This window comes from Larus michahellis, chromosome 1, assembly GCF_964199755.1.
Source record: "Larus michahellis chromosome 1, bLarMic1.1, whole genome shotgun sequence".
NCBI classification, from domain to species: Eukaryota; Metazoa; Chordata; class Aves; order Charadriiformes; family Laridae; genus Larus; species Larus michahellis.
This window is the reverse complement of record NC_133896.1, coordinates 67,653,567-67,681,388: the sequence shown is the minus strand read 5'-3', so window position 1 is coordinate 67,681,388 and position 27,822 is coordinate 67,653,567. Positions and strand designations below refer to the sequence as shown.

General features: G+C 38.4%; 1 protein-coding gene across 24 annotated transcripts in view; it reads right to left on the bottom strand.

Annotated features, from left to right (window-relative positions):
• Positions 1 to 27,822, bottom strand: part of ERC1 (ELKS/RAB6-interacting/CAST family member 1) — a 300,806-nt gene that overhangs the window by 8,745 nt on the left and 264,239 nt on the right. For 13 of the 24 annotated variants that reach the window (XM_074584028.1, XM_074584131.1, XM_074584047.1 and 10 more), the window contains 2 exons: positions 20,026 to 20,127; positions 3,868 to 4,056 (listed from right to left, as the gene is read on the bottom strand). In XM_074584028.1, the coding sequence (XP_074440129.1) occupies positions 3,868 to 4,056; positions 20,026 to 20,127 (291 nt within the window). Of the gene's footprint in view, positions 1 to 3,867; positions 4,057 to 18,357; positions 18,425 to 20,025; positions 20,128 to 27,822 lie in introns of all 24 variants that reach the window. The other 11 variants (XR_012586646.1, XR_012586651.1, XR_012586648.1 and 8 more) reach the window with 1 other exon arrangement.

Genomic DNA, 27,822 nt, shown 5'->3' with positions numbered 1-27,822 from the left:
TTTTACTTTCTCTTTTTACTTTTACTTCCAACCACAGCGCAGTACACCACTAGCAACTATTTAAATGATGATTTTCAGCAAGTTCCTTTTTCTACTCCATTCTTTCCTCTTGTAAAAAGAAGAGAAAAACAAAACCCAAGCTATAAATAAAAATGTGGACCATATCATTATGTTCTTAATGTCATTTCCTTTCATATAGGAATAAAATCCCTCATTTAAAGACAACCATCTGAAACGTGAAACATAGCAGTAGTTCTACACAGTCCAAGAATATTAACATAATGATATGTTTAGGACAAAGTGAAAGAAAATATTGTATTTAATAGAAATTGCTAGGATAATGCAATTATTTATAATGAATGAATGGAATTTTTATTTCTCAGTGTCGAGACTTGGAAGATTCTTCATTCCTTCTGGTAACTTAAATTTTTTTAATAAGGAAAGTTGAGCAGGACATAAACAGGTCAAAGGAGGACAGTTCCAGAAACAGCGCTGGTTAACTTCTTTGGGGACATTGGGTCAGAACTGACTCAAAGGAATATTTTCTACCACATGAGTACCTTAATGACACGGTTCCAACTACTGTAGATTCGTTATTGTCCACAACTTAATGTACTATACTAGTTTAGATTAGGTCTTGAGATACCGTATACTCATAAAGTACTGGCTTCAGGCCTTCATTACAATTGGACCAAAATTCTACTACAGTAAGTCAGCTTTACAAAATGTCTTTGATCAAATGCCAACAAAGAATGATATAGCATCCTGGCCCCATAATTTGATTAAAATCAATTGAAGTCAGTAAGGAACATAGCTGAACTTAATGGTAGCATAAAGAAACTATTAGACATGAGAGGTACCAATTATCAATCAAACTTTGAGAGTCCACAAAATTATTTATGTGGCAACAAATTGCCCTTAGAACCATGGTGTTGATGCTGCCAAATGCTTTTCCGACAATGACTTGCACATTAGTTACTGTGGGTCACTGTGGATGTGCTGCAAGGGTGAAAAGCTTACATCTACTTCATATACTAGTTTTACCCACCAGAAGAAGCCACAGAAAACTCCTGCTATTTGTACCTGAGCCGCCCCAGCAGGTGTGAAAGACCTACAGGGTATATCAGCTGTGATGAAACACAGCAGCACCAACCTTCGCCAATAATAGCTGCTGCAGTGGGAAACCACAGCTCCAAAAGCAGCAATATGAAAATGAATTGTCAACTATTTATAAAAAAAAACCACCATCCAAAACAAACGAAATAATCTCATTGGTGAGAAGTGGATACATTGGCATCATTCTTAAATATTATTGGTGTTCAGTTAAATGTATCCTCCCTAATCATGTTAGCACTTCTTAACATTCAAGAGGATTAATTTTTTCCCACTGAGGCTTGTGAAGCATTATCGACAGAAGAGCATATTAGAAGGGACAGGAGTGAATTTAATGCACTGGATTTGAAGTAATTTACAAAACTCATTAAAATTCCAAAGATGCAAAATGGGTATTCTATGATGGGCTTCTGCGAATCTGGAGAACCGATTCCCACCCCCCATGGGAATACTTTAAACACAAAGGAAATTCTGCAGTTAGAAGCAGAAAAGCTCCACGACTTAAATGAAAAATGTGCTTTGCAAATTGAAATATATCATTAGTTTGTATTTTTCAACTGAAGCTTGCTAAATACAATCTAAGTGAGTATGGGAAAGCAGAAGAGAATGCTACATTTTATTTTAGCAGATGTTAGCTGCTCATGGGAATCACAAATGGAGTAGTAACTTTAAACAACTGTGGCAACAGCAATGCAGAATTAAGACAATAATGGGAGAGGATAGAAAAACACATCTTTTCTCTTCTCCAGGACAACTTAGACAATTCTTTTCCTCACAATTTATACTTAAATGCTTTCTTTACTGTGTAACCCATAAATGTTGCTAATGGACTAGCAAAGTTTCAATGAGAAATATTATCTTTTATTAAACCAGTACACAGAACTGGACAAAGCGATGATGTTTTTGGGCTGACTGTCTATTCAGAAGAACTTGCCAAAGAAAGCCTTTTCTATTTTCTTTACCCACAGACTCTTGATCAAATAGAAGATATCACCTATCCCCACAGATCTTGATTATATTCAAAGACCATCACAGCTATAACAGACTAGTCAATTTATTTCAGGGCTATCCAAACTTTACCCACATCCAGCCTTTACTTTTGTTTTCAGAGATGCCTCCCATATGCGCTACAGGTTTTGCCACGCAAGGCTTCATCCCAATCTGACAGACAAGGTGGTTCAAAATGGTATGCCTCGTATTTTCATCTATAACATAGAAGCCATACATCTTTAATACATGAGGATGGCATGCATTATACTGAAAACTTTTAATCCCGTATCAGCGGTTACAGAACCCAAGAGGTAAATAAAATGCTGACTCTGGTTGTGTAGGGGCTAGCAGGCTCTGCAGGGAAAAGGAATGTGTCAGGCTGTAGAGGCAAATGTATCCTCCATCTAGATACTGAGTGAGGCACAGAGCACTCATTGAATCAAACAAATGAACGAAGACAGCTATAAAGACAGAGATCAACTGTCCTGCACCATCTAGGCCCTGTTACAGGCATATTTATCTCCAGAGGACTGCTCCTCCTTCTGAATTGTTAGACATGCTTCTGTTGGCTTCCTGTAATTTGGCTGCTGAGCTGCTTTCTCCAATTTTTCTATCAAAATTCAGCCTTAAGTTGAAATTGCAAGGAAATGAGCTTAGACATCACAAGAGAAGAAAACCAGAGCTGAAGTGTTCAGGGTAGGCTCAAGATAGTGTTCACCGACCTGCAAACCCACTTTTAAGTATATAGGCCTTAGCCTAGTTTGTGTGCACGCTGGATAGAGTTCAGTATAGACATATGAAAGTGAATAATTTAGTGAAAGAATTTGCTTTATAATCTAAAGTCGGGGTCAAAAAGACAAAATTAGTCACATTTATTTCTGGTACCAGTTCCTTACATGAGTTCAACTAAAAAAAATAAAGCATTCTGTAATACAGGAATAAAATTAAAAAGTTGAAAAGAGAAATAGGAAGGAATGAGAAAAAAGGGTTGTGGAAAATGATGAATTATAGTATGAAAGCAAGAGATAAAAACTGCCAGTGAAAGGATTAAGGAAGGCAAGACATCACCAGAGCTGGGAGAAAGGAAGATTATTTCAGTAGCTGAATTATAGCTAGATTGACAGTCTCTTTAGAGACTTCATCAGACAAGCTGTTATTAAACCCTTTCAGTTCTGTATGCCAAAACTCCTGGAAATATACCGTTAGACTTCTGAAATCACTGTGTTTGTGTGTGCGTAAGCGTGGGTGTATTGCATCTGGCACGCTGGGTCCAAATCTTGATTTAGGTATCCAGGTAAAGGGGTAAGCAGAAAAAATTACTGGCAGAACATACTGTAATAGAAGGTAAGGACATTGTATTTGTTTATGTAAAGTGACTCACAAAAATGTGCCAGTTAAAATATAAGTGGTTAATGTCATTAGAAAAAGATTTCAGATCCCTATGACTACATTAAGTTATAAAGAGCAACTAAAATTTGTTAACAGGTAAAACACGGCAAAAGCAGTACCTTGCAGTTTGATTTCCCATGAGTGTGTAAATGCATGGCCTCGAGTACAGGTAAAAGAACCGATGAAATTCCATAATAAATATTAAATGGCAATGATTCAAAAAATTATTGACTCCTTCTGTCAGCTGAAGAGCGGATCTTTGCTCCTGTTTTCACCACTTACAGAATGGTTTCCCAACCTTTTGGTGTGGCACGTGTGTAAGACCTACCTTCAGCAGTCCAGGCCCTTGTTCAGAGCTTCAGACCACAAACTCACCTGCTCTGGGGTCATCTTCTGCAGCTCTTTCTCCCAAGCTGCCCGGTCATCATCCAGGTGGTAGGAAGCAGGTGGGGTGAGTCCACGCAGAATCAGGGGGTCACGGTCGTGGCAGAGGGCTGTCAGATGTCCGATATACAACTTCAACTTGCTGCGATTCTGATCAAGTTCTAAGAGGGGCTGAATTATCTGAAATAAGAGAACAGAGACAGTGAGGAACAGCCTGAGACTCAAGCAGTGGTGAAGGCAGAGATCAACCTCTAAATTACAATCTTGTTCAGCATCATACTGGAAGAAACCTGAACACCCTCCCTTTCCGTCCCAGTACTCCTATCCCATAACCCAGCAACCTTCCATCTGTAGCAGAAAGAAACCCAAGTACACTAGGGGAAGGGGATGTGGTGATGATAGCTGTCTGATTAATATAGGAAATAATGATGATATGGGTGAAAAATGAAACAGTATTAAATTGAATGCATTAACTCTACTGATTATCCAGCAGTGCTTCAGTCAACTATTTCAACTCCCCGCTTTAAGAACTAGTTTCTGGTAAAAGGTGTCTGTCCACAACTACAACGGCAATGTAGAGTTTAACTCATTTTGCCAACAAACATTTCACTGCAATTAAAGTAGGCAATAAACATGTTCTAAAGAGAATAGTTTCAAATGATGCCAAAATGTTTGTTTTTAAGATGAAGTTATATCTACTGTAGAAACTGGATAGAGATGTATCTTAATCAAAAAGTTAAGATATAGTTTTCTATAATCTTCTCTATAGTTAAGATCTAGTTTTCCATAGTTTTGAAAAGACAATGACTTTCATTTTTTATGCAAGCCAAACTATACAACAGACTACAAAACTAAAATCAAAGGACTTTAATAAGTACTATTTTATTTCATTATACTTTACCCAATCTGAATTTAATCCTTTTTCCTCAATGTAATCCAAACTGGAACCATCCAGTTACCATAAAAAGTATTTGAAGAGCCATTTTTCATTTACTTTACAAAAATATAGAGCTCAAGTGCATAAATACATATCGGGAATCCCTATGACCTCCCACAAGAATACTGCCTCATATTGTTCTAGGTGTTTGTGGGCATATATTCAAAACCGCAGTAATACAAAACTCGCAGCTGATGAAAAACCAAGGAGGAACTGGGCTTGGTGCCTCCACTCCATAAAATGAGGTGTCGAAGCTAGAGGCCCCGATGCGCAGCAGCTAGGAGAGCTGGAAAGTCTTCCCACTGGCAACTTGTCTTCCTTTTCCCAGGCAGGGGCTGCACCTGCTGTTTGTTAGCGGGCCGGGGATATCTTTTCAATAGGACACCTCTGACCCTGCTAATGAATAAGGAGGGAGATAATCTCTGAGTCAACAGGAACAGGGTGCTGGCACTACTTTCAACAAAGACTCTGGCTTCGACCCCTTTTAATAAGGCTGTCAGGGCTCACTTCTTTTGCTTCTAACACTGTTCTACATGGATTAATTTCTGTAGAGTGAGAGGATCTGAGAGCCATGGCTAAGCAGCTAACTAATGTCAGGCTCCTTGTCCCGCAGAGCGTAGCCGCGCTCAGCAGCCTACACCAGAACATCAGGGTGGCAGCAGCTACGAAAAGCCACAGCGACATGGCAGCCGTGGTAGAGGAGACAGACAAGAAACCTGCAGAGAGTGTGAGCTCACGTGCTTTATTAAAAACCCTACTTCTGTGTGCAGCCTTGGGACAACATCTGTTTGCAGATATAAACACACATATAAAAATAATGGTTCGACATATCAAGCCTGCAAACTGCAGCAGGGCAGAATACTCTGCTCTCCTGTATACAAGACAATAAGAACAGATATTTTAGTACCATCAACACTGTTACATTTCACTTCCATCACCAAGCACAACCGTACTTAGCCAATTACATCCACCAGCTTTGGCTGTTTGCTGAATTTGTGCTATTTACTCCAATTTCTTATAATTTGGTTTACCTGGATTATGATCAGAAAGTATACTGCCTGTGCAGGTGAAAAAAAGTGATGCTTCTAATTTAACTGATGTCTTTCCTATCTTTCTTACTATTTGGTTTGCCCACAGAGGGTAGAGTGATGGAATATCACATCTTAAAAAACCACTGTTTTATAAAAATGTGAAAATTAAGTAGTCAATGTCTAATAACTAGCTGTTCAGTCAATGTAGTAGCTGCCTTGTATTCTTTTCAGATACCGCAGTCTATTGAATAACCAACAGATGTGCAGATTTCAGTCTGAAAGGAATTCGACTTGCCAACCTTCCCGGCTGTTCTTTGTGAGCAGAAAGCAAGCAGAGCTATCTAGCAAGTAACGATGGAAGATTTTCATACAACAGTCGAACTTGATTGCTCAGGGACAAGTCCCCTTTCCAAGCACATTCCTCCCGTACCCTTCCCCCTTACCTCGAGCTGGAAACAGGCCAAATGAGGCGTGTGAAAGTTCTTAACTAGCAGCCCTCCCAAAGCTGTTCGCAGAGCAATCATTCCTCTCACTTGGGATCCATTAAACCCTGCCAGTCAAGTAGGAAATGCCCTTATATCTGCGTTCCTGCCATATCTAATTTGAACTAGCCACTTAGCAAGAGGCACTGTGCTTCCCACACAGCAGAGCTGCCACTGCCTTATCTCAAGAGGGTGTAAGAGCATTTGCTAAGTGGAAAGGCAGAGCAGGGCTGGATTCATAAACCACATCGCGTTCTCATGATCAGCTCAGAGCTGTAGAGCTTTCGAGGAAAACAATCGGGAAACAGACCAAACCTGGGAATATCTTCTAAAGCGACCCTGATTCATTAATTGCCCTGATAGGTTTAGGCCATCCTCATCAATGCATGGAATGAAGTCTGCTTAGTGTACCTTCAAGTTCAGAATATTGTTAATGGCCAGCTAAGTTTGACACCGTGTTTCACTAAAAAAGGCAATCACTACAACTCTGAAGCAGAAACACGAAATGCCTGACAAATCTCTGTTACAAACCCAAACCACCTCTACCAACTGATAAAGACATTTTGAAACATATTCCAAAACAAATTCAACTTGGAAACAATGTGTTCAGGTTTTTAGAGATTTTGCAGACTTTTTTTTTTTTAATCTTTGAGCGTGATGCTTTAGAATGAAATAATACTGCTTCTTCAGTGGTAGTCCCGCTATTGCTGTACAATGGTCAGCTGAAATATGAGTAACTGTATTTAAAAGTTTTTTATGATAAGAGTTTGCATTTAAATATGTATATATGATGAGAAAAGGCGTTTGTAACTGAATGTGGTTGGAGAGACCTATCTAAATGTTTGGTCACTTTTACTGTGAAAGATGAATACACCTCCCATACAGAGACTGTGGTGTCTAAAAGTTTGTCTCAGCAGTGTCTAATGTAAATACGCAAAAACACGTAGGTGGCTACATGAAAAAGAAAACCAGTGAATGGCTGGTACAAGTGCAGCAGTGTCGATCTGAGACAAATGCGACATTGACTACCCATAGACATCTGTGGAATAAAGTATGGTTTTAATCAATGTTTAATAGGACTCATTCACCACAACCAACAGCTTTAAATTATGGGTTCTCCAGGCAGAAGGACTAATGACCTGGTCACCTTTCTCCCTGCTAACATTCCTTTCTTCTCCGAAGGAAGCAACCACTTTTCTTTTGCAGAAACAAGTAATTAACTTCACTTAGTTAATTTCAGAGAATACCTTCTAAATTGCTACTTAGCAATAAGTCTGCAGCTCCCATTTTGAAGAGAGTCGTATATGCACCTCTAAAAAGCTTGTCTGTTTTTCCACCTACATCAGTTGATCTTGTGAAAGTGATCTCCTTACACAACTTGCCTTACTTATCAGAACCATGCATCAACACGCATGTTGATCGTGGATCAACAGCAGTAATCATTTTCTTACAGATACTTGCCTATGATTCCTCTGAGCAAGCAAAAACAAAGGAGAAAACAGCATCTTCTTGGCACAGCAATACCCATGCAAAGTGCCATACGTACACTTGGCACTCCCCTATTAGCTTGACCACCCTACTTGCACATACGCTGCCTGTATATATTCTCTGATTCTATAATTCACTACAGAATGCTAAAAAGCAGAGTAATGCATATAAGTGGTCTTCATTTTGCAATAAAATAATTCTGTAGATTTTTCTCAACTTACCCATAAATCTTTAAGTATTTGAGAAAAATCCCTGGAAGAACAGCTGTATCAAGAAGAAAATAAAACAGATTTGACAAGTAATCTTGGGGTCAAAGTAAATAACATGAGGTCAAAATTTCACTGTTTTTGTATCAAAAGTGTTTCAAAGAAGTGTAGACGGAATGAATGTGAAAGATCCAAGGAATTAACTAATTTCAGAAATGCTCTAGCTTGCTAGCCTGGTCTATGGACCTTGAGTGTTCTTTGTAGATCCTGCAAAAAAAATAAGGAATTCTGAAAAAAACCCCAACCAAAACCAAAAAACGTCACCAAAGACCCCCTCAAAACTTCTGACTGGACATAACAAATATCCTTGGAAAAGAAGTTAAATGGAGGTAGCCCTTTATCTCCTAACAATCACATTTTTCATGTGAGCGTGGGAAATTATTTTCAAACTTTGTTACATACAGATGCAACTATGCTACACAATAAAACCTACTGCCCAAACTACCATTACACAGGAGAAGAAGGGCTCAAAGTCTGGGTAAATACATATGTTTGTTAAAAAGAAATGGTTCCAAGGAGGACCTGACAAATCTAACAAAAGATGGAGTGGATCATAGTGGGTCCTCTGATGCCTCCCTGTACCTGTGTCTTATTATAGATATTACCAGACAAGAAAATTTTGCTTATATAGCAAAATACCTTATATTGGGAGATATGGAAATAAACTAAGATATTGAATGATACAGTCTGGAAGCATTTGCATGGCAAATTGAATTATGCCTTCTTGCTCAGACCATTTGTGTTTGTTTGGCAACAAACACAAGGGTTCAACTACAATCATCTTGTAACCATTGAATGCAATGGAGTTTTATGAGGCATGAATTTGGCTCAGAAAGTGCAAAGCTTTCCCAAATTCAGAACAATTTATCACTGATGTCTTCCCTTCATTATTTTAAATGGAAACAGAAGAAAGTTCTCAAAAAGACACAGCCTGACCTCAGTTCAGTTCAGCTCAGTTCACTGCTGCAGAGAGATACTTGGTTTCTTTAGAAGACCACAAGACAAAAGCTCAGGGACAGGCTCAGTTTTCTTTAGATTTGTTTTAAAGACAAAAATGGATTTAAATCTAACCTTCATCATTTTCTCCTCATAAAACAAAACAAAACAACATGCGTGAGGAGCTGAAAGAGATTCCGGCTATTTTGACAGAGCTGTCTTACTCAGTTCATTTCTGACAGAATCAATTAGGAAATCATTTTTATATAGCAAATTCTTTTTGAAATTTTTATACACCATGAACAAATCCCATGGATTAATGGTTTCCAGAGTTCACCCTCTTCACCTTGGGAAAAATCCAGACCAGAAGAAAAGAACAGAGAAAACACAAAACAGGGAAAGTAGTTTTGTCATTAGATCCCTCTGTTTAAACAAAATCTTTTCCCCATAATGTAGGTGAAGCAAAGAATTGCAGTGGGTTGGTAGGATTCCTAAAGCACTCAAAATGAGCGAGTAGTTAAAAAATATTTTTATACATAACAAATCCAGAAGTGCTTTTTCATGAGACTGGCAACTTTTGCTTACATGGGCTGTGGAGCAAAAGCTTGTGGGGAACCGTGTGCGGAATAGCAAGGACTACTGTACATCAGAACTAAAATACACTGGGGGGACTGTGAGAATCTTGCAGCTGGACCATGGGGGAATACAAACGTTCAGAAATGAGGTACGTTGGCACAGCTGAAGGGGGTGTCTACATACAGCTTGAATTTTACCTGTTTTGTCAATCCCTTACTTTCAAAAGCAAGAGCATTCACCCAAACCCTCACCCATAAATATAATTAGTTGCACCGTGCACACATTGCATCTCTCTCTTCTGTAACAGCCCATATGCCTCTTTCCTAGCCGAGGCAAAGAAATCTGTGGCTTAACTGCAAGATGAGATCAGAACATACAAATTGGAATGTAGTTTTAGTTGTCTAAGTTTTCCTTTGGCTTTAAGATTTATTGGGAATCCAGAAACCCAGCAGTTTAGTTCTGGAGCAAAACAGGATGGGGAAAGTAGGCTGAGATCTACAGAAAACCTAAAGTCTTCCACTTCAATATATTAAAATCTCCTTCACTTGAGAATTTCATTCCTGTGCGTTGTGTTACTTATTAGGTTAAAATTTTGAATAATAAATTAAATTATAGAAAGCTGTGAAACTGGGTAGTCATACTCATGATATTGACAATTAGGATATCATCAAGAAAAAAAAGTATCCCCACAGCAAGTGAAAATCATTTAACAACTGTTTGCAGCTTGTACATGACACTATGGATTGAAACATCATCCTCCTGATCAAACTTTTGTAGATGTAATTAGGCAAGTTCTAACTTCACAGAATCCATTAGATTTTGTGCTGGTTCCTTCTCTACAAGAACACAGAAGTTTGAGAGCAAGAACAACCTGCTTATATTTTTAATCCAGTCAATCTTTCTAGCACTTGTTATCAATATAACAGTGAACAAGAAAGCACACGCATTCCTATCTGTACTGTATTTTGTCTATCGCTTCTTCCTATTACAAGGGATAAAAGGAAACAGTGGCTAATATGCTGTTGTTTGAAGGCAGAACATTACAGCACATACACTGGGAGAGCGTGTCCATGGGAATGCTTACGTATCAGTGACTGCATTCTTTCGTCTCCCTGCTGTCTGTTCCATTGCTAATGGAAAACAGAAGGTACTTCCTAAGTAGTGTACCAGAGAACACAATCAGTGCTTTTCCTGTTCAGATGAACTATAACCTCCCTGTCCGCAGGTGACAGGAATCTTTGTCTCGTCCTTCTCTAACACTGGGTCTTCACTCTGCTGTTCCACCTCTCTACCGGCTACACGACTTTCAAAGCAAAGCCACATGAAGCCACCAAACGTCTGGTTTATCCGTCTATAGGAATTCTTCTTAGAGTGTTTGTTCTACATTCAAACGCAAAAAAAAAAAAATAAATACACCTATTTATACAGAGATATATAGTAATTCTTACCTGTATGTTGCATTAAACAATCGGATGTAGTTGGACTTCCCGTGGTGAGCCTAATATGAGTTGGAACTGTAAATCTTGACATCTCCATCAGCAATTATGAACTTTACCAGCCAGGAAAATATAGCGTCTAGACTGGCTACTTGCCCTTATCAGTTTTTATTTTAGTCGTATTTCTCTTGAGCTTATTTTCATAGTTAATATGTTGGAAAACAGGTTTGGGCTTGATTCTTTCTCTAGTATTGTTCATTTCCTCACTCCTTCAGTTTCTTTCCTCCTAAGTGACAACTAAAAGGTGCTGGCAGTGACACCCTCAGCCTGGCTGCAGCTGTTCCTCTTCTGTCTCTATCCTCTCTACGAGTGCCAGGCCTCAGCTCCCCTCTCCTTTATGTCACCAACAGCATATTCACAGTTTGCAGAAGCTTCTGGTCTTGCATGATTGCATTCTGGGGTGTGGACAAGTGCCATAAGAAATCTAAATGGCAGAGTAATTGGGAGATAGTACAGACTATCACACAAGCTGTAAGCAACAACCCTCCTGGAACTGGCCAGGAACAAAAATGTTTGAGTCCAGAATTCCTACTTGCTACAAAGACCAAGCCACTAATAGAAGATCATATTCAGCTGCAAATCAAAAAAGAAAATAAGACACAGACCTGGAATAATCTCATTTGGTAGAAATGAATGATGGCCTTTTTGTAATTGTTTTGCTGAAAAGCACAAATCTCTACAAAAAGAAACCAGCCATCTGTTTTGAATGTTTTAGAATATAAGTATCTACTTGTGTCCTTCTTTGATCTGTAAGAATAATAGGAAGACAGTGATACAATCCAGTTACACCTCTGTTGTGAGTGCTTAATTCATCCCAGAGCTGCAGATTACAAAATTCCATCTGGAAATCTTAGTCTTATCATTCTGGGATCAGAAAGAAGATGAACAGTGTATGAAGATCAGTTCTTTTGTGCTCACAGAGGTAACATTCTTGGATAGAGAATATATTCTTCAGATATAAAATAGTTATTAAGACAGCAAAATAACAAAAATCTTTAAAAAAACAAGCTAGCAAAAGAACTGTTCCCAGCAACAGGGAAAGGACCGGGAGCAGAAGTTGACATAATTTCAAGGGCAGCATTCTTCTTCAGGCTGGCTGATCCCAGTCTAACAGTACTTACTGGGTATAAGATTACATGCCAGTATGGTTACAGAACAAGAGAGAAGGTAGAAAGGTGCAGTTTCCAAATTGCAATGGTAGAAGATTAATCATAAGAGAAAATATTAAGCATTACTTAAGTTGTTCACTCTACCATAACAGGATTGTTACACTAAAGTGAGAAGGTCACTAGAAAAGGCTTTCTTATTCAGAGTTACTGCAGCCAAAGGAGGAAAGGTTATTCTCTGAAAAAAGGCAAAGCTTGAAAAGGCTTGAAAAGAAGAGATAATTGTATGATAGCTAAACCAGGATTTTGAATTGTACTTCCTCAGAACAATAATTGTCAGTCCATGAACTCATCGTGCCCCCTTGCCTGAACTTGATGGCACCGTTGTCGTTCAGTTTCATAATTAATGCTGCTGCCCACGTAAGCAAGGCTCCAGAAAAGCAGGGATGGAACGCAGGTCCTGTGATTAACCGGGACACTGTATTCAAAGTGCTGCCCTCATAACGATTAATTAGTTACATCACCTTATTAGAGTAGATCACATTAGGGTTCTTACTAAAGGGTTACCCATCCAGAAAGTGGGAGTGAGGAGCCCTGGCTGTCACTGGTATGACAAAACAAATCTGGCATCTTATCTCTCAGTCAGGCCAAGTGATGATGTTTAAGTAAAGTTAAGATTATTTCATGTAGCTGCCTTCAAATTTTGCACAGGGTATGTCTCTAAGGCAAGCATAAGACACATTCTTTCACTGTGTTTTTACGTATATGAATGAAGAACTGTAATGTTATTATACACTACACAATTAGCTTGTAGATTTTTAGAGAGAAGAAGAAATGACCCTCAGAGGACAAAAGATGACAATGAAGAAGAAGAGGCAGTGGTCTAAAGAGCTTTGTTCAGCATGCTGGAATGGCAGTTCCTTGAAATGTTTAACATATGGGTTATTTTCCCCTTTTTGGGAAGGAACAGGATCTTGGAAGGAAAAATAAGAAGTATGAATCAATTGAGTCAAATACAAGTCTAACATAATTTTGGGAACAAATTCAAAATGAGGTATTAGAATCACCATCATATCACTGTAACAACACAATTTTAGAATATTGTGTAATGATATTACACTAGCACATATATAGCACTTTTCCCAAGCAGAACTTCCATTTCACAAAAGCTTCATCTCATTTTACAATTACAGAATTTGAGACAGGGAGAAAAGAGAACAAGTGAGTGATTGGAGATGATGCCAAGAGAGAATTTATCTTCTGAATCGTGGTCTAGTACTGTGTCCAGTAAATTACATTGTAATATGAGTCAGGCACGAAAGCTTGGTGGTTTTGACCATTCTGCATGATCTAACAGTTAAAAAGATCATATTGAAAATAAATTTATTTAAAAGCCTTATGAGGTCACAGCGTAATAAATGACAATGCTGAGAACCTAGAAGAAGTGTGACAGTAGGATGAGCAGCTTTCCACATGCTGCAAGCATAAAATGTGTCTCATGGAGAGAAAGATCACATTTATGCAGTGAACGAATGCCTGTGTAATCATTTGAAAATGGAACTCACCATGAATAAGGTATTTACTTTGCTAAAAGAAATCAGTATATTAATCCAAGCACCAAATAATGTAGAAAAAAATAATCAATATTCTTCTCAAAATTCCCAAGGTATAGACGCTTTTGGTTCTGTAGTGATCTCAATGAAAAGTTCATGGGGTTTGACAGCTGTGGCAAAAGTTAACGTAAGTCCTGAGATGGCCTGCCCTCAATGTCACTGTTTCTCCCCCTCTTACCCTACCGCCATAGTAGTCACAGTTCTTCAGACTGTTCGTTGCCTGTCACCTACTTCTGCCATGTTCCTCTAAAGCTGTTTGAATAGCTATGTATGCTGGCTGACACTCGTTGTGCATTTCCTTTCAGCTGTAAAATGGAATAATAAATATCCCCCCCCCCCAACAAAAAGGAAATTGTGATTGCTCATCCTGGGCATTCCTAGGGGTGAGACAAAACTGCTCTGCAGATACAAGTCAGAAACACACGGTTTACAACCTTGAGCATTCAGTTGGTTTTTGCATACGTCTACTAGTATCAGCTTCTCTGTGAGCTTTAACTGTTTCTATTGTTCTCACTGTAATCCTTTTTAATACCTTTGTACTAATAAAAGTAATACAGAAATGTCATTCAAGCTCCATTACCTTTTAATAATCACAAATGGCTATTTAAACTGAGACTGTTTTTGGAAACAATATATTCATTAAAGATGCCCTTTAGAATATTATAAGCTCTTGATTAAAAACAATCGTTAAAAAATTCAAACATTCTCCATATTGATGACTTCCCCTCTACTTCAGTTCTTAGGTATAGATGACTCATCTACAGAAAAACTCTTGGTAAAGTCAAATTAAAACATTAAAATGTAGCCTTTGGTACACGATGCATACTTGTAATCTGTTGACGTTGCAAATTATAATTTATACTGGTTTTGACAAGGCATCTATGAATTTTACTTGAACTGACTGTTTTTCTGTTCTTAAAAGCGATTCATATATTGTCCTGTTCTGATGTACCCCCTCTGTCCACCACAGACATCACACCTCTGAAATCTTAAGAGATGTGTTAAATCATGCTAGTGTCTTCAGCAGTCAACTCACAATACTTACTGCTTCTGTGTTAAAATTTGTCAGACTCAAGCATTAAAGAAAAATGTCACAAATAAGAGGCTATTTGTCTTGCAATATTTTTATGGTAATAGGAACTTGCTAATATTTTCATCGTCTTGAAAGATCCCCATTTTTATGCACTCCAGTTCAATGCTAACTCTTTGACCATTGCACTGTTACTCTACTAAGCATGAAATTAATTTTCAGATTTTGTTCCTGGAATTCAAGCACAGCAAAACCAAATGTTTTGCTCTTTAGCAGTCAGCTCCGTGACTTCAGGACTTGCTGGCAACTGTTAACAGAAAATGCTTCCACGGGATGAGTTCAAAAAGCTTGTATAGTGACAGCGTCTACTAGGTTCCAACTCCTACTGCAATCCAGAGCTATGGAAGATGGGAAGAAAAATGCTCTGCAACACCATGCCTACTTAAAAATGCACATACAGTATGTATAAATGAAATACCAGGATAAATCTCAGTTCTGAGAGTTTCAGTTTTGCTTTTCCTCTGTGCTTGCCCTTAGCACTTCTATTCTGTCCTTGCTTTCCCCTGCGTCCTTTAATGGGATTGCCTTTCACGCTTCCAACAGATTTTTGTGATCCTATGCCCACTCCACCCATTCAACAGAAGCAGTCCTCCTCCTTTCCGATGGCCAGAGGTGACACAAGCAGTTTTCTGAGCCACACCCCCACTTTCTCGCATCGTAGGTAGCGTGGCTGCGCTTCACAAGAGAACTAGATGAATTGAGCAGCTTGGGAAGTTTATGTACCGAAGCTTTGCTGCCTCTTTCCTCCATATAGCCCATACATAGTACGTATTTACAAGAAGATACCCAGGCATATCCACATATACTTTTGTATGTATTAGATATCATAAAGTGTAAATTCATATTATTTTTTATAAAAGTGAATAATAAGTAATTAATCCATTGGCCAGACCATTTTAGCCCTTGAGAAAGACAAAGGGGCATCCTCATGAGAAAGCACATTGGAATATGTTTAGATGTAGAGAGGGATAGAGCTCCATCTTGGGAACAAAAGGATTCATAAGAAATTCAGACAGCAAGGGAACGAGCCTAGAGAAAAAGGCTAGCAAAGACTACTTCAGGATGAAAGATGGTATTTACATTGAACTGTAAACTGAAATGTAAACTATCATTCTCTGAAACTACACGAAGGGCGTATATGTTTAGGAACAGTGCTCCATTTCAGGGGAGCTGGTAATGCTGTCATGTACAAAACTGGCATAATGAAATATTAAATTCAGTCAGTTCCAGAAAGCTGCAGGAGAAAAGCCTTGAACCCCTAAATATAAGAATAAAATGATGTAGTTTGCTATTGTACATATTTTGATGGTCTCTATTCTATCTTCAGTATTGACCAGAGGTGATTACAACCTCAGACCCAAAGGAACTGTAAAAACAAAATAATTGCCAAGTCCTATACAATCAGTCACTTCTTTATCATTGCAATACATACCTTTAATTTAATACATGCGTGTTAGGTACTCCGATAAGGACGTTGTTTTTTTTTAATGTACATGGACAATCATGGTAAAAACATGTACTTTGTTGGGAATAACTGGCTTGGGAGGCATCAATCACCTTTATACTTTCCCTGTTGATGTATGCAAGACAATCTTCAGGCTGACACGTTTCTCAGATGAGACGCTTGTAAGGCAAGGATGCTGGCTGCCTCATTATTTTGACTAGGATATTCTGTAACATGCTTTCCTGAGAAAAATGCCTCAAGTGGAAAGTGGAGAGATGTGCTGTATTTAATGTGAACCGCCCATTAATTGAGTAAACTAAGAGAAACCATACCCTTAGCACAGTTGCATTCATAAATATATCAGCAGATGGGAGAGGAAAAGAGAAAGATCTTTCTGTCAGTGTTTTCTACACAACCTCCATGTTTGCTCTAGAACAAAAATGAGAATTATTCCTACCTTCATAGTGAGCGTCGTCATCCTTTTAATCATTTACTTACCTGATCTTCCCTGTTTAATTGCTGGGCATCAGCAGATCTTTACAAGCATTATCTCTAAAACTTTTAACATCATATACTAACGCACAACCATTGCAAGAGCGGTGATTCAAAAAGAATGTGAAATCAACAGCGAGTGTAAATTAATGAAGCACTTTATCAATTTTTCCACTAAAGAGATTTTCTCAGTTCAAACCCCAAGGCACGAAATTCAAGTTTGACACTGCCACAGTTGGATTAAATTTTTCAGATGGTTGACTTGAAAAGAGAGATGTGATCTATAAAGCCAGACAGACATGTAGGTCTGCAGTTAATTGAGCAAGCGTGACGAGATGAGAGCTTATTTTTTCATGAAGCTTATTTTTTCATGAATGCTTTATAAATCTAATATAAAGCAATAATTTTCAGAAATGCAAGGGTCCAAAATTTCCACAGAAATTTTCAGAAGAGTTTTCTTTCAAATAATTGATATGGAAAAATCAAAATCTGAGAAAAACTGCAAAGAAGCTTATGTTTCTTAAAAGGATAAGTGAAGAAAAAGTTTCATGTGCATTTTTAAAATATTGTCATGGCATCTCAATCCTTTAAAATACTTCAAGTACTTCAAATGAATTTATTCTGCTTTAAAAATGATACTATGTGCACAAATGAATCCTATGTACTGTAGCCAAATAATTGATATTTGACTTTTGTAGCTCTATATCAAGGCTTCTGGTCAGTAAAGGATGTTTTCTTCTTTGCTAGAGAACAGGCGTGAGGAGAAGGGCTCTGTCCTGTGTACTGCCCTCTCTTCTGGAAATGGGTGTTGTTGTGGAGACTATTTGACAGCAGAAAAGGGAAAATTGTGGATGCAGACACAGAGAAACAAAATGTACTTTAAATGACAAATAGCTACCAATTTCTCCCCCATTGTTTTGAGAGAATGAGGGAGATGGAAGGGAGAGGGGAAGGCTAAGGGGATATTCCTCTTTGCCTTCACATTTACAGAAAATTTATATTCCTAGTCCGTATCAAGAATCATCTACTCTGAGCCGGTAAGTATCTGTGACTAGTTAGGTCAGCATGCATGGCAGCAATCTTGGCAGCAGATCTTAACATGCTTAAAATCTTCAGGAGGAACATTATCTCTGAGCAAATTCTTTGCTAACCAGAATCGAAAAAGCATACATAGATTTGGCTACAGTGCTTTGAAAAAGAATCCAACTGAAAACATTTCCTCCATGAAGTCAATGATAAATGATATGAGAGACATTTCCTGTTCTCTCGTACACATGAAGAGTTTGCTTTGCATAGAAACTCAATTACATGCCCTGGAAAGTTCTCCCCACAACATCATGAAACAATGACTTGATGACTAGGAGAAAATCACAAACTACACATAAACACACGAGAAACACACCCATGCAGGGACTACGCAAGCAACAGGGAAGGAGCACAATCAGGCTTCACAAAGCACATGGGAGCAAGATGCAAGAGTGACTGTCGGAAACTTTTCTATTGGCAAGAGAAGTTGATTCTCACCGTTCTGAACAAAATGGCTGAACTAAGAGCATCTGACTGGTTATGCCCAAATACCCTCCTCCTCATCCTAGTGGTGCAGAGGCGGCAATGGGGAGAAAGCCCCAGAGCAGCATGGGAATGAAACAAAGAGTTGGTTAGTATTTAAAGCACATATGTAAGTACAAATAGTAGCACAAAGTGTCTAATTCCTTACGCAATATTCTGAGCCACCCTGAGTTACAGCTTTTTTTGCTCTCTTGTAGGCTTTGTCAGCTTTTAAAATGCCTCTCAGCAAAGGGAAAGTGCAATCAGACCCTCCTCCCGCCCCCATCTCCCTATTGCCCTCCCTTGTGAAGTCTTTGTAAGAATTTCCTTAAACGTTTAAATTTTATCTTTTCTTTCCATTTTATCTTTTCATTTCTTCTGTGAATGCTATGCTGTATTCATTTGCAAGCATGTACTACAGTTACACTCTGGAAATAGCTTCATTTCACTATAGACTCACAGTGCAGAAACAGCAGATACTCCAACATTTTCTCCATCTTAAGATCAGGAAAGCTATCTAATTTACAGTATTTGCACTCTCCCGAAGTAGGTAAGACCCACATTTTGCAAAAACATTGCAGAAAATGCAAGCCAGTCAATTTACTGTTCTTTATTTACCATCTAGGAAGGGTATTAAAACAAGATGCAAAAGGAGGTTGTTCTGAAAATATGAAATTTTCAGCTTTATATATACCCCTCATTGTCTTCTGATACAGACATGAAAAGAGATTTTTAAAGATCTGCTTTTGCAAGGCGAATACTTAATTGTTTTTTGCCATTTTCCTCTTGTACCTTACTCATAATTTCTGCATATCACTAGATTGGTGCTTAAGCGTCTAGATTGAGATGCCTTCCTTCAAATCTCAACAATTTCTAGATGAGCCAGAGGGCAAAGAGGAGCGCCAAACATTCCTTCACTTTGTCAAGGCAGTGATTAATGATCGCTAATATTTTAATTAAACTGGAATGGATGAGATTACAACATGGGATATGCAATTATGTTGGCATTTTCTGTGCTACCCAAGGGATAGGTAATCTCTCTGATAGTTATCAAGCACACGGCTGTGCTTTGTAAATGACAGGAGGCTCCTCACTGCCTTGGAGATGGTAAATTGATTTTCCTTCAGTTCACGGCCCATTGAGTTTGCGAGGGAGCAGTCTGTGCTCATTTGGCACAGAGGCCGGGATTTCCTCATGGGAAATGAAGGGAACTGCTCATATGCAATCCATAGATCAGAAAGCTGATCCTGGAGCATGATTTCCTGCTACTGAAGACAAGAAACAGTCCTGGACATTTCACACACTCAGGCAGTAAACCTGAGTTACTAAAGTCTGAATATGCCAGACAGGTCTCCAGTCTTGCATTTTAAGATAGTAATGTTTCTTTCTTCCCTCTCATTGTCTGCCCTGTCTTCTCCACCCACTTAATAACAGCTCGGTACCGGGAACTGTTTGTTCACATTTCAGGAGTTTTCAAGGAAGCCGACAAAACAGCAACATCCATTTCTGGTTTATAACTGCAGTCTGGAATGCTATTTTTGTTCCAAGGTACTGCAAGCATGTCAGGAAAAATAACATATGACTCAAAATAATCAGCCCCCATAGTAAAGACTACTTTAAAACCGAAAAAGAGAGACACAATACCTGGTCAGGGGAGGGCTTGTGGTTGGTTTGGTTGGAATGGGATGAGGATTTCAGGTGGTCATCCTCATAGTTGTCAGCCATCAGCTTCATACGGTTCTGAGTCTAGTGAAAAAAAAAAAAAAGAAGAACCTCAGTCTACCTTCTAATGTGATCATAAGGATTAAAGGAAATAGGGTACTTACGCTATCCTCTATATCCAAAATCCATACATGGAAATAAATAAGACACGTGCATAGAGCATTAGTAGGTATTATTGTAGAGAACTGGTAAAAACTGGGAGACACATTCCAACTACTTCACTTTGAGGCTAAGTTAGTTTTGCAATTGAGTGGCTCATCTGACTTGTATCTACTCAACCTTGTGCTGTACATGTGTGTACAAAGAAACTAACTTCTTTTTAGAGAACCTTGGGATTAAGGTTCAAACAATAATTTGGAGAACTATTCAATGAAGACATCACTTAGATGTGCCTAAGTCAGTTAAAAAAAAAAAACAAACAGAAAACAAACAAGTAATCAGTTTTAAAAATAAGAGTAAACAAGCTGAAAATAGGAATGCTGAACATAGCTTATTACTTAAGAAGTCCACCCAGTTTCAGTATGCAAATCAGTTTTCAATTGATATACCAAAGAGCAGGAAAATCCTGAGACTGGTCAGAAAAATGTGAATTATAGAAAAGCCTTCCTGTAAGGAAATTAAAAAGTTAATAAATAAGTCTTTGGGAAGAAAAGGTGACATAATAAAGGTGTATAAAATTACGAACTCCATACAGTCAAGCAAAGAATTAACAAAATATGAAACAAGTTTATTAGCTTGTTCGTAGCTTTTCTTCCACTTCTAGGAAATTTCAAGATCCAGAGGATATATAATTTTTTAGAACACAAAATATAAAATAAATCGTGTAAGAATAAATGGGAAACCTTACCTTAACATAACCATTCTAGGTAAGCAATTGCAATGAACTGCAATGAACATAAAAATATCTTACATGAATATGTCTGCAAAGGACAGTGCCAGTGAGATAAAGCCCTTTTAAAGTTCTCTCCTGAAATGAGGTCCCCAAGCACCTACAAACAGACATACACACACAAGGAAAGAAATCCACCTGGGCAAAATGTCCCACCCACCCAACAGGGCTCACAGGGACCATTCAGGCAGCAACAACATTCTTGGAGTAGCCTAGAGGGGACTGCGATAGAGAGCTGGGTCTAGGGTCTTGCAAAGCGAACTGCCGTCCCTGTGTCAGCTCCTTCGCCTCGAGTTGTTTGGGTGCCACTGTCACTGGGCGCTCGCACCTGGAGCAGACCCAAAATGGAGCGATGGCATTTCTCCTCCCAGCTCATAAGGTAGACAAAGCCCCATTTTGAGCTTTGTGAAATCCTCGTACTCCAAAAAAATAAAGAGGCTAGCCAGACCTATGTTAGATATGATACACAGTAAATTATGTATAGCTAGACAGATTAAATCATCAGAGATGCACTAAAATTAAATGTCGTAAATGAAAGCTCAAAGCTCACTGTAAAAATGCCAGCTGTTGATTCAATCCCTTCATAACTGCATGGTTTCTCACTGAAAACTCTAATTTTAATGAGCATCTCGAGGCTAAAGAATGCGGATTCTACTTGACTGTACTCAGATCGTTATAAAGAAGGTCCAGGGTTTGAATCTGGATTTGATTTTAGTTTGGATTAATTTAACAAAAGCTAATAGTAAATTGAGCTTAAGCAATAAGCAATTTAATCATGCAAAATCTTTATATTGTTTGCTCTGCTTTGTCAAACAAGTTTTGAATTCCAAGTCTGACTCATCATTCATAAATCACTACTTGAAACATGCTACATTAATATTTAAACAACGAGTTTATTGTAAAGGCGCTTTCTCCATATTAATTATTTATTATATTTAAGGCTGGCTCTTTAACAATTTCTTCTTTGCAATGAGACCTACTGATTTTAAATGATTTCACATTTCTCTGGAAATTCTGCGTCTTGATAATAAATAACTTTTTACATGACTTTCAGCATGTATGTGGAAAAAATCTATTAAAAAGCAGAAGTTTAGCAGAATGTTAGTACAGCATATTAACTTTTCTGAGAGAAAAAGTAGCTCTTTCCAGAGAGAGGCAGCATGTTTTATGATATTGCATGAAAAAACCCTATTGTCGTGCTAATACAGGAAGAGAAGAATATAAAGAACTAAACATTTAAAGCACAGTATCCCTCACAGAAGATTCTGAAGTGGAATTGAAGAGGTTGCGCACTTCTGTCACTTAACTTCAAGTAGAATAACCTACTATTAATATTTGGCAGGATGCAGGAGAAAAGGCTGAAAGAACTGGGCTGGTTTAGCCTGAAAAAAGAGGAGGCTTCTTTAATTACTTGATAGGAGGAAACAGAGAAGATGAAGCCACACTATTCCTGGAGGGGACAGGACAAAAGACAACGGGTGTAAATCAGAACACAGACAATTCTCGTTGGAGAGCAGGAAAATTCTTTTTGTAACAGGGCTGATCAAACACCGGAACAGCTGCCAAGAGGCTGCGGCATCTCCATCCTTGCAGAGGCTGAAAATGCAACTGGGCAATGCCTTGGGCAAGCTGCTCTAGTTAGTGATGCTCTCAGCAGGTGGTTGGATGCAGAGGTCTGCCCCAATCTAAAATATGCTGCAGTTCTTATTATTTGGGCTTTTCATCTTCTGATAATTTTATAGCTATCAAGGCTGGAGCTTTCAAGAGAAGAGGCAGCTAAGTTCCAAAATTGCTCCTAGGTGCTAAATATGATTTACCTCCATTGCAGCCCTTTGAACATTTTAACCCAGAACTATCTCTGCAGCATCCCGATGATGACAATCATACAGGACCAGTGCACCTAGGGGACATTTTCTATGTTCCCCTTTTAATCCAACCTGACCTTCCGCTGCTTCTGCTGTTAATCTAAGAGTCCATGTCTATGATATGAAAGTCTTGGCAAGAAAATGCCAAAATCAGTATTGTGATTTCATGACAGGAACTAATTTAAACATGTTATCATTGGAATTAGGCAAAAATCAAGAGATGGAAGAAAAGCAGTTTATTTCCCAATGGATACCACTAAAAATTATTATCCAACATTAAAATTCCAAGCACTGTTGCAAATATAACATATAATATAATATTATATTATAACATTTTTCTAATTCTCTTTATGACAAACATGGAAATAAAAAGGTTCTGCTTAGGACTGGAATACTAATTGGAAATTTTAAAAGTAACTGGAAATACACAAACTCAGTTTCTCTCCTACTGTTCTTCTCCAGAAGAAAAGGTTCAAAAGGATAGAAATTTCTAGAACATATGGCTGTTGCAATGATTTAAAAACAAACTGTTTACTTTACTGTGGGGAACCACTCCAACATCCTGCAGTCCTGAACTGCTTTGTCATGGTGCTATTATACAATCCTCTCCCACCTTATGAGGTTATGGCTCAGATCCTAGGGCAAACATTTCTACATCACTGTAAAAAGTATGAACAACAAAGTGGTTTAACCACCATGTCCTGTGAGAAAATAAATGAGCAGTGCAGACAAATCGTTTGTGTCAGGAGTGCTTTTGTCTAAAACCTCCAGAGCTTGTAAGCAGAACTAGTGATGATAAGAACTGGATGTCAGATCCAAATTTTGCTTAAAAAATAGCATGCACCATTACAGGTACCTTCTTCATCCATGTGCCAATAAATTGCTAGAAAGAAAAAACCAGGACAAAAGTCCACAATTCAATGGGTTTCTTATTTTTTTTCCAGAAGGTTGGTTTCTTTTTTTTTTTTTGACAGCTTTCCTAACCTTAGTGCTTGCCCTCCAATCACACGCCCCCCTCTGAAAATCCCACACCTTGTCAAAGCCTTGGCAATGCTCTTTAGTCTCCCAATAATCACCGTGCAAAAGAACAGTTCCAAACCCTTTAGACTAGTGTCAATCCTCAAAATTACGGAAGAGCCATCGCACACTCTCAAGCTCCTAATTGAAGGCCAGTAATGACTGTGGAGAACTTGCCACAAGAGGTCTGCAGACCAGAGTCTGTGAACCGCAGGCCTAAAGCATAACATTTGCAAGGGTATCGTATCTAAAAAACCCTCAACTTCCTCCGGTTATATATTAGACTATACTCTAGTACTATCAGATCTCGCCCATCCTTCTTTTTTTCCCCCCAGAACTTCTGCAATTGTCCTTTTGCCTCTCTGATACACTTATTCTTAATACCCTTCTTGCTTCTCATCATTATTTAATCCTGGCCTCAGCCCTATCCTTTTCTACGGCAGGCAGTTATATTAAAAGAAAAAATCACCAGGAGAAAATATGAGATAAACTTCTTTTAATCATAAATGCGAAAGGTCAGCATCAGCACTTCTTTTAAATGTGCTCTCTTTTCTTTTGTTGTTTTGCAGTCCTGCAGGGATTTCACTATATTTTTCACCATGCTTTTTCTGCTTATCATATAGTTTACTTCTGCCTGTATTCTATAATCACTAAATGTTTGGGTAAACAAGGAAATTACCATGGAGTAGACTATTTCTAATGCAGCCAACACCTGAAAACTTTCATTCCAAACAGCACATGTATAATATTTTAGCTGCCAAAACTGTTGCCATAGTGAATTTTGTTTAAGAATCACTAAGTTCCTCCTTCATGGATGTACTGCTTCAAAGCACACTCTCACCTGTAGGTTCCAAAGAGTAAGTTATTTTATGCTCACTGCAGGCTACACTGGTAGCTTGTTTGTGCACCTCCACCCTAAAGGCCAAATTAATAGATTTTATCACAGTGAAATTATTACATGAGAAAAACCAGAACTGATGCTGATCCCCAAAGTCTAGGGGAAAGTCAGAGGCATATTTGGGAATATAGCTGGTAAAATCTAGAGGAATCCTGCCCAGGTCTGACAAACTCTTTATAGTGGAATTCTACATATAAATTTGAAACCCACAGATTTAACTACAGACATTGTTTATAATATATTTTAGAGAATGTTTTTATTTGAAAGCTTGCACTAAGTTGTATGTTATAATGAGAATACATACCTTTCTTAAGCATTTCTGCAGGATAGCTAGTGTTCTGGTAACCATTATGCTGGCAAGTTTTTGAAACCAAATTTTACTTGTAGCAATTACACATTTCTGTACATCTCTAGACAAGACCTCTAATAAACAGTAGATACTAGCTCACAAGCTGTGCATTCTTTATATTAATCTGCTTCATACTCTCATTGCAGTAACTTATTCAAGGAGTTCGCATCAAATCTGTTTCTCCACCATGCAACACAGCAGAAACCATGACATCAGTGACTACTTTCTCATTTTTTGTAAAATATTTGACTAGGGTAATTTCTGGCTTTGCTAACCAGTCTAAACAAGTTTATTAATCATTTAATGTAGAGTTTAAAAAGCCCCACATTAAGTAAACATTAATATAATGACTGTACTTGTGACAAATGGATATGTAGTGGAGACAGCATGTCAGTGAGTTAAAGGAGTCATCCCACTTCAGTCCAAGTTGAATGTTTCACTGGAAGCACACACATGCAAATGCAACAGTTTAGAAACCTTTCTACCGCTAATAACATAGAAATATAATGGAGAAACTCAGGTGATTTTTTTTTTTCTAAGTAAGTAGTGTGCCAAATTCAGTATCTCTGAAAATTACGTTCTTGTAAAGACTTTCAGATAGTTCTTTTCTATTTGCTGCAAAAGACGCAGTGAGCCATATTCCCTGTAAATATCCAACCAGCTCCCGGCTGGAATCTGGCTGTCAGGAAGAATAATCCCTCCTTGCCTGTTATTAGAATGTGATGCCCTGTGTAACTACCTTGACTATACCTATACCCACCTTGAATATACACCTACCTTGCGTGTAAGCCTACCTTGAGCACAGGGTCTCTGAAAGATTGTTTCAAGTATTTTACTCTATGCCCCCTTCCCACTTATGTCATTTAATGATCTGGGAGACACTTTTCAAATTTGTAAAGAGATGGTATGTGCTGAGGTGTCATTTTTGTTTGTAAGGGTTAAAAGACACATCACTAGTTAGGTTTGTCTTTCCTTTTGGCTATGCTTAGATTAGCAACTGAGATTCCTCTGTTAGCAACAAACGAACACAGTGTTCAGCTACATACGAATGAAACCCGCTCCTGTTACTACAGCTCCCTACATCCTGGAGCCCGTGTTTTTGTGAGCCCAACAAAGAGCACGTGCAGCTGCTGGGGTTTGTCAAAGCCTGCAGGATTTAACACAGATTCTACCAGAGATACCGGCTTCTGCATTGACTGCTGGCCATGTTACAGCAACATTACATTATAAATTGAAAGACTTTATCAGCCCTGTTAATTTCTGTGTTTAATGATTTCATTTTTCTGTTCATCTCCCCACATGTGAGAATTACAGAGAAACTTCATTCTGGAGAATTCATATTCAAAAACCTTTGAACTAAAGTAAAGGAGGCAGATCATTTAGATAAGGAGTTCTCTCCAAGGCTTGACACATGTAGATATATGTGGACGGCTTGAGAAAACAAACTTTGAACTGAAATTTTCCCTGTACAGGAATGCATAGCGTGGAGCTTTATTAGTTCCTTAGGAGATGAACACATAACTAGCTATGGGTTTGCCTTCTGAAAAGTTTATTGACATCTATCGCTCTGAATCCTGTATCGAGAAAACCAGCAGCACAAAATACAACCCAAATCAGACCTTGTGTTTGGGATTCCTTGTTGTGTTATACCACGTGAACATTATAGTATATGTTCCCTTAGCTCTCTTGTACTCTTTAGAAATACCTCAGTGGTAATAGAACTGCCTTTCTCAATTATTTCATTCACAAGAGCTGGAATCTGTTCAGTCCCAGGTTTAAAAGGAAACAACCAACCAACCAACCAACCAATCTCTCCTTCTCTCATGGTTAACTTCTCAGGAGCAAACCAAGTACGCTAGTTCTTTGGCATCTTTCCACTCCATGTAAAGGTCTTAGGCAGAAATATCATTCAGGTGTGTCTTCCTGTATCTCAAAGTATCTGAGCAAGGGCTGGAGTCTGAAAGTGTTTCCCACCATATTGTAAACCTAATTTATACTGACTGGGTAGCCTACGCATCAAAAAAAACTTTCAGGCAGGATCGAAAGGACAAATAGTATCCTGTGACAACATCCTCAAAGAATCCTGGATCCCTCACACTACACAAAGCCAAAGAAATTACTTACTGAAATTGATCTGAAGACAGCAACAGCAAGCAAAATGAGCTGCTGTTTTAATTCTTAACATGAAATAAGAGAACTGTTAATATTCACATTCCAGAAGTGAGCATATAAACCCCTCTACACTCCAGCTTTAAAGTAAGCAGGTAAGTATTTTTTTGTGTTATGAGCCTGCCCTATGGTGCAGTTAGGGCAAGTCTGATCTCAGTTCCACGCCACGGCAGAGAAGAAGGGCCCTACTGCAGAATTCCCTGCCAGAGAATATAAGATCAGTATCCTTTGCTGCCACATGCCCTGAAAGTTGAAAAGATTCATTTGTTTAAATTAGCTTAACAGCAACTGCTTTTTGCTAGATCATGCTGCTACATCCATTCTCCATCTATTGTGCCGTCCTCATTACTTCTTTCATCAGTTAAGAACTGATGTCTTTTGCAGACAGCATGGCTACCCTTGAAGAGCATAGGAGTCCACTTAATAAAGTGGACTATAATGGATAATGTTATATTATCCATAAAATGGATAATAATCCATTTTATGCTGGTTAATGAAATCTGCGTGCTTTGGATTTGTATCCTGCATCTTC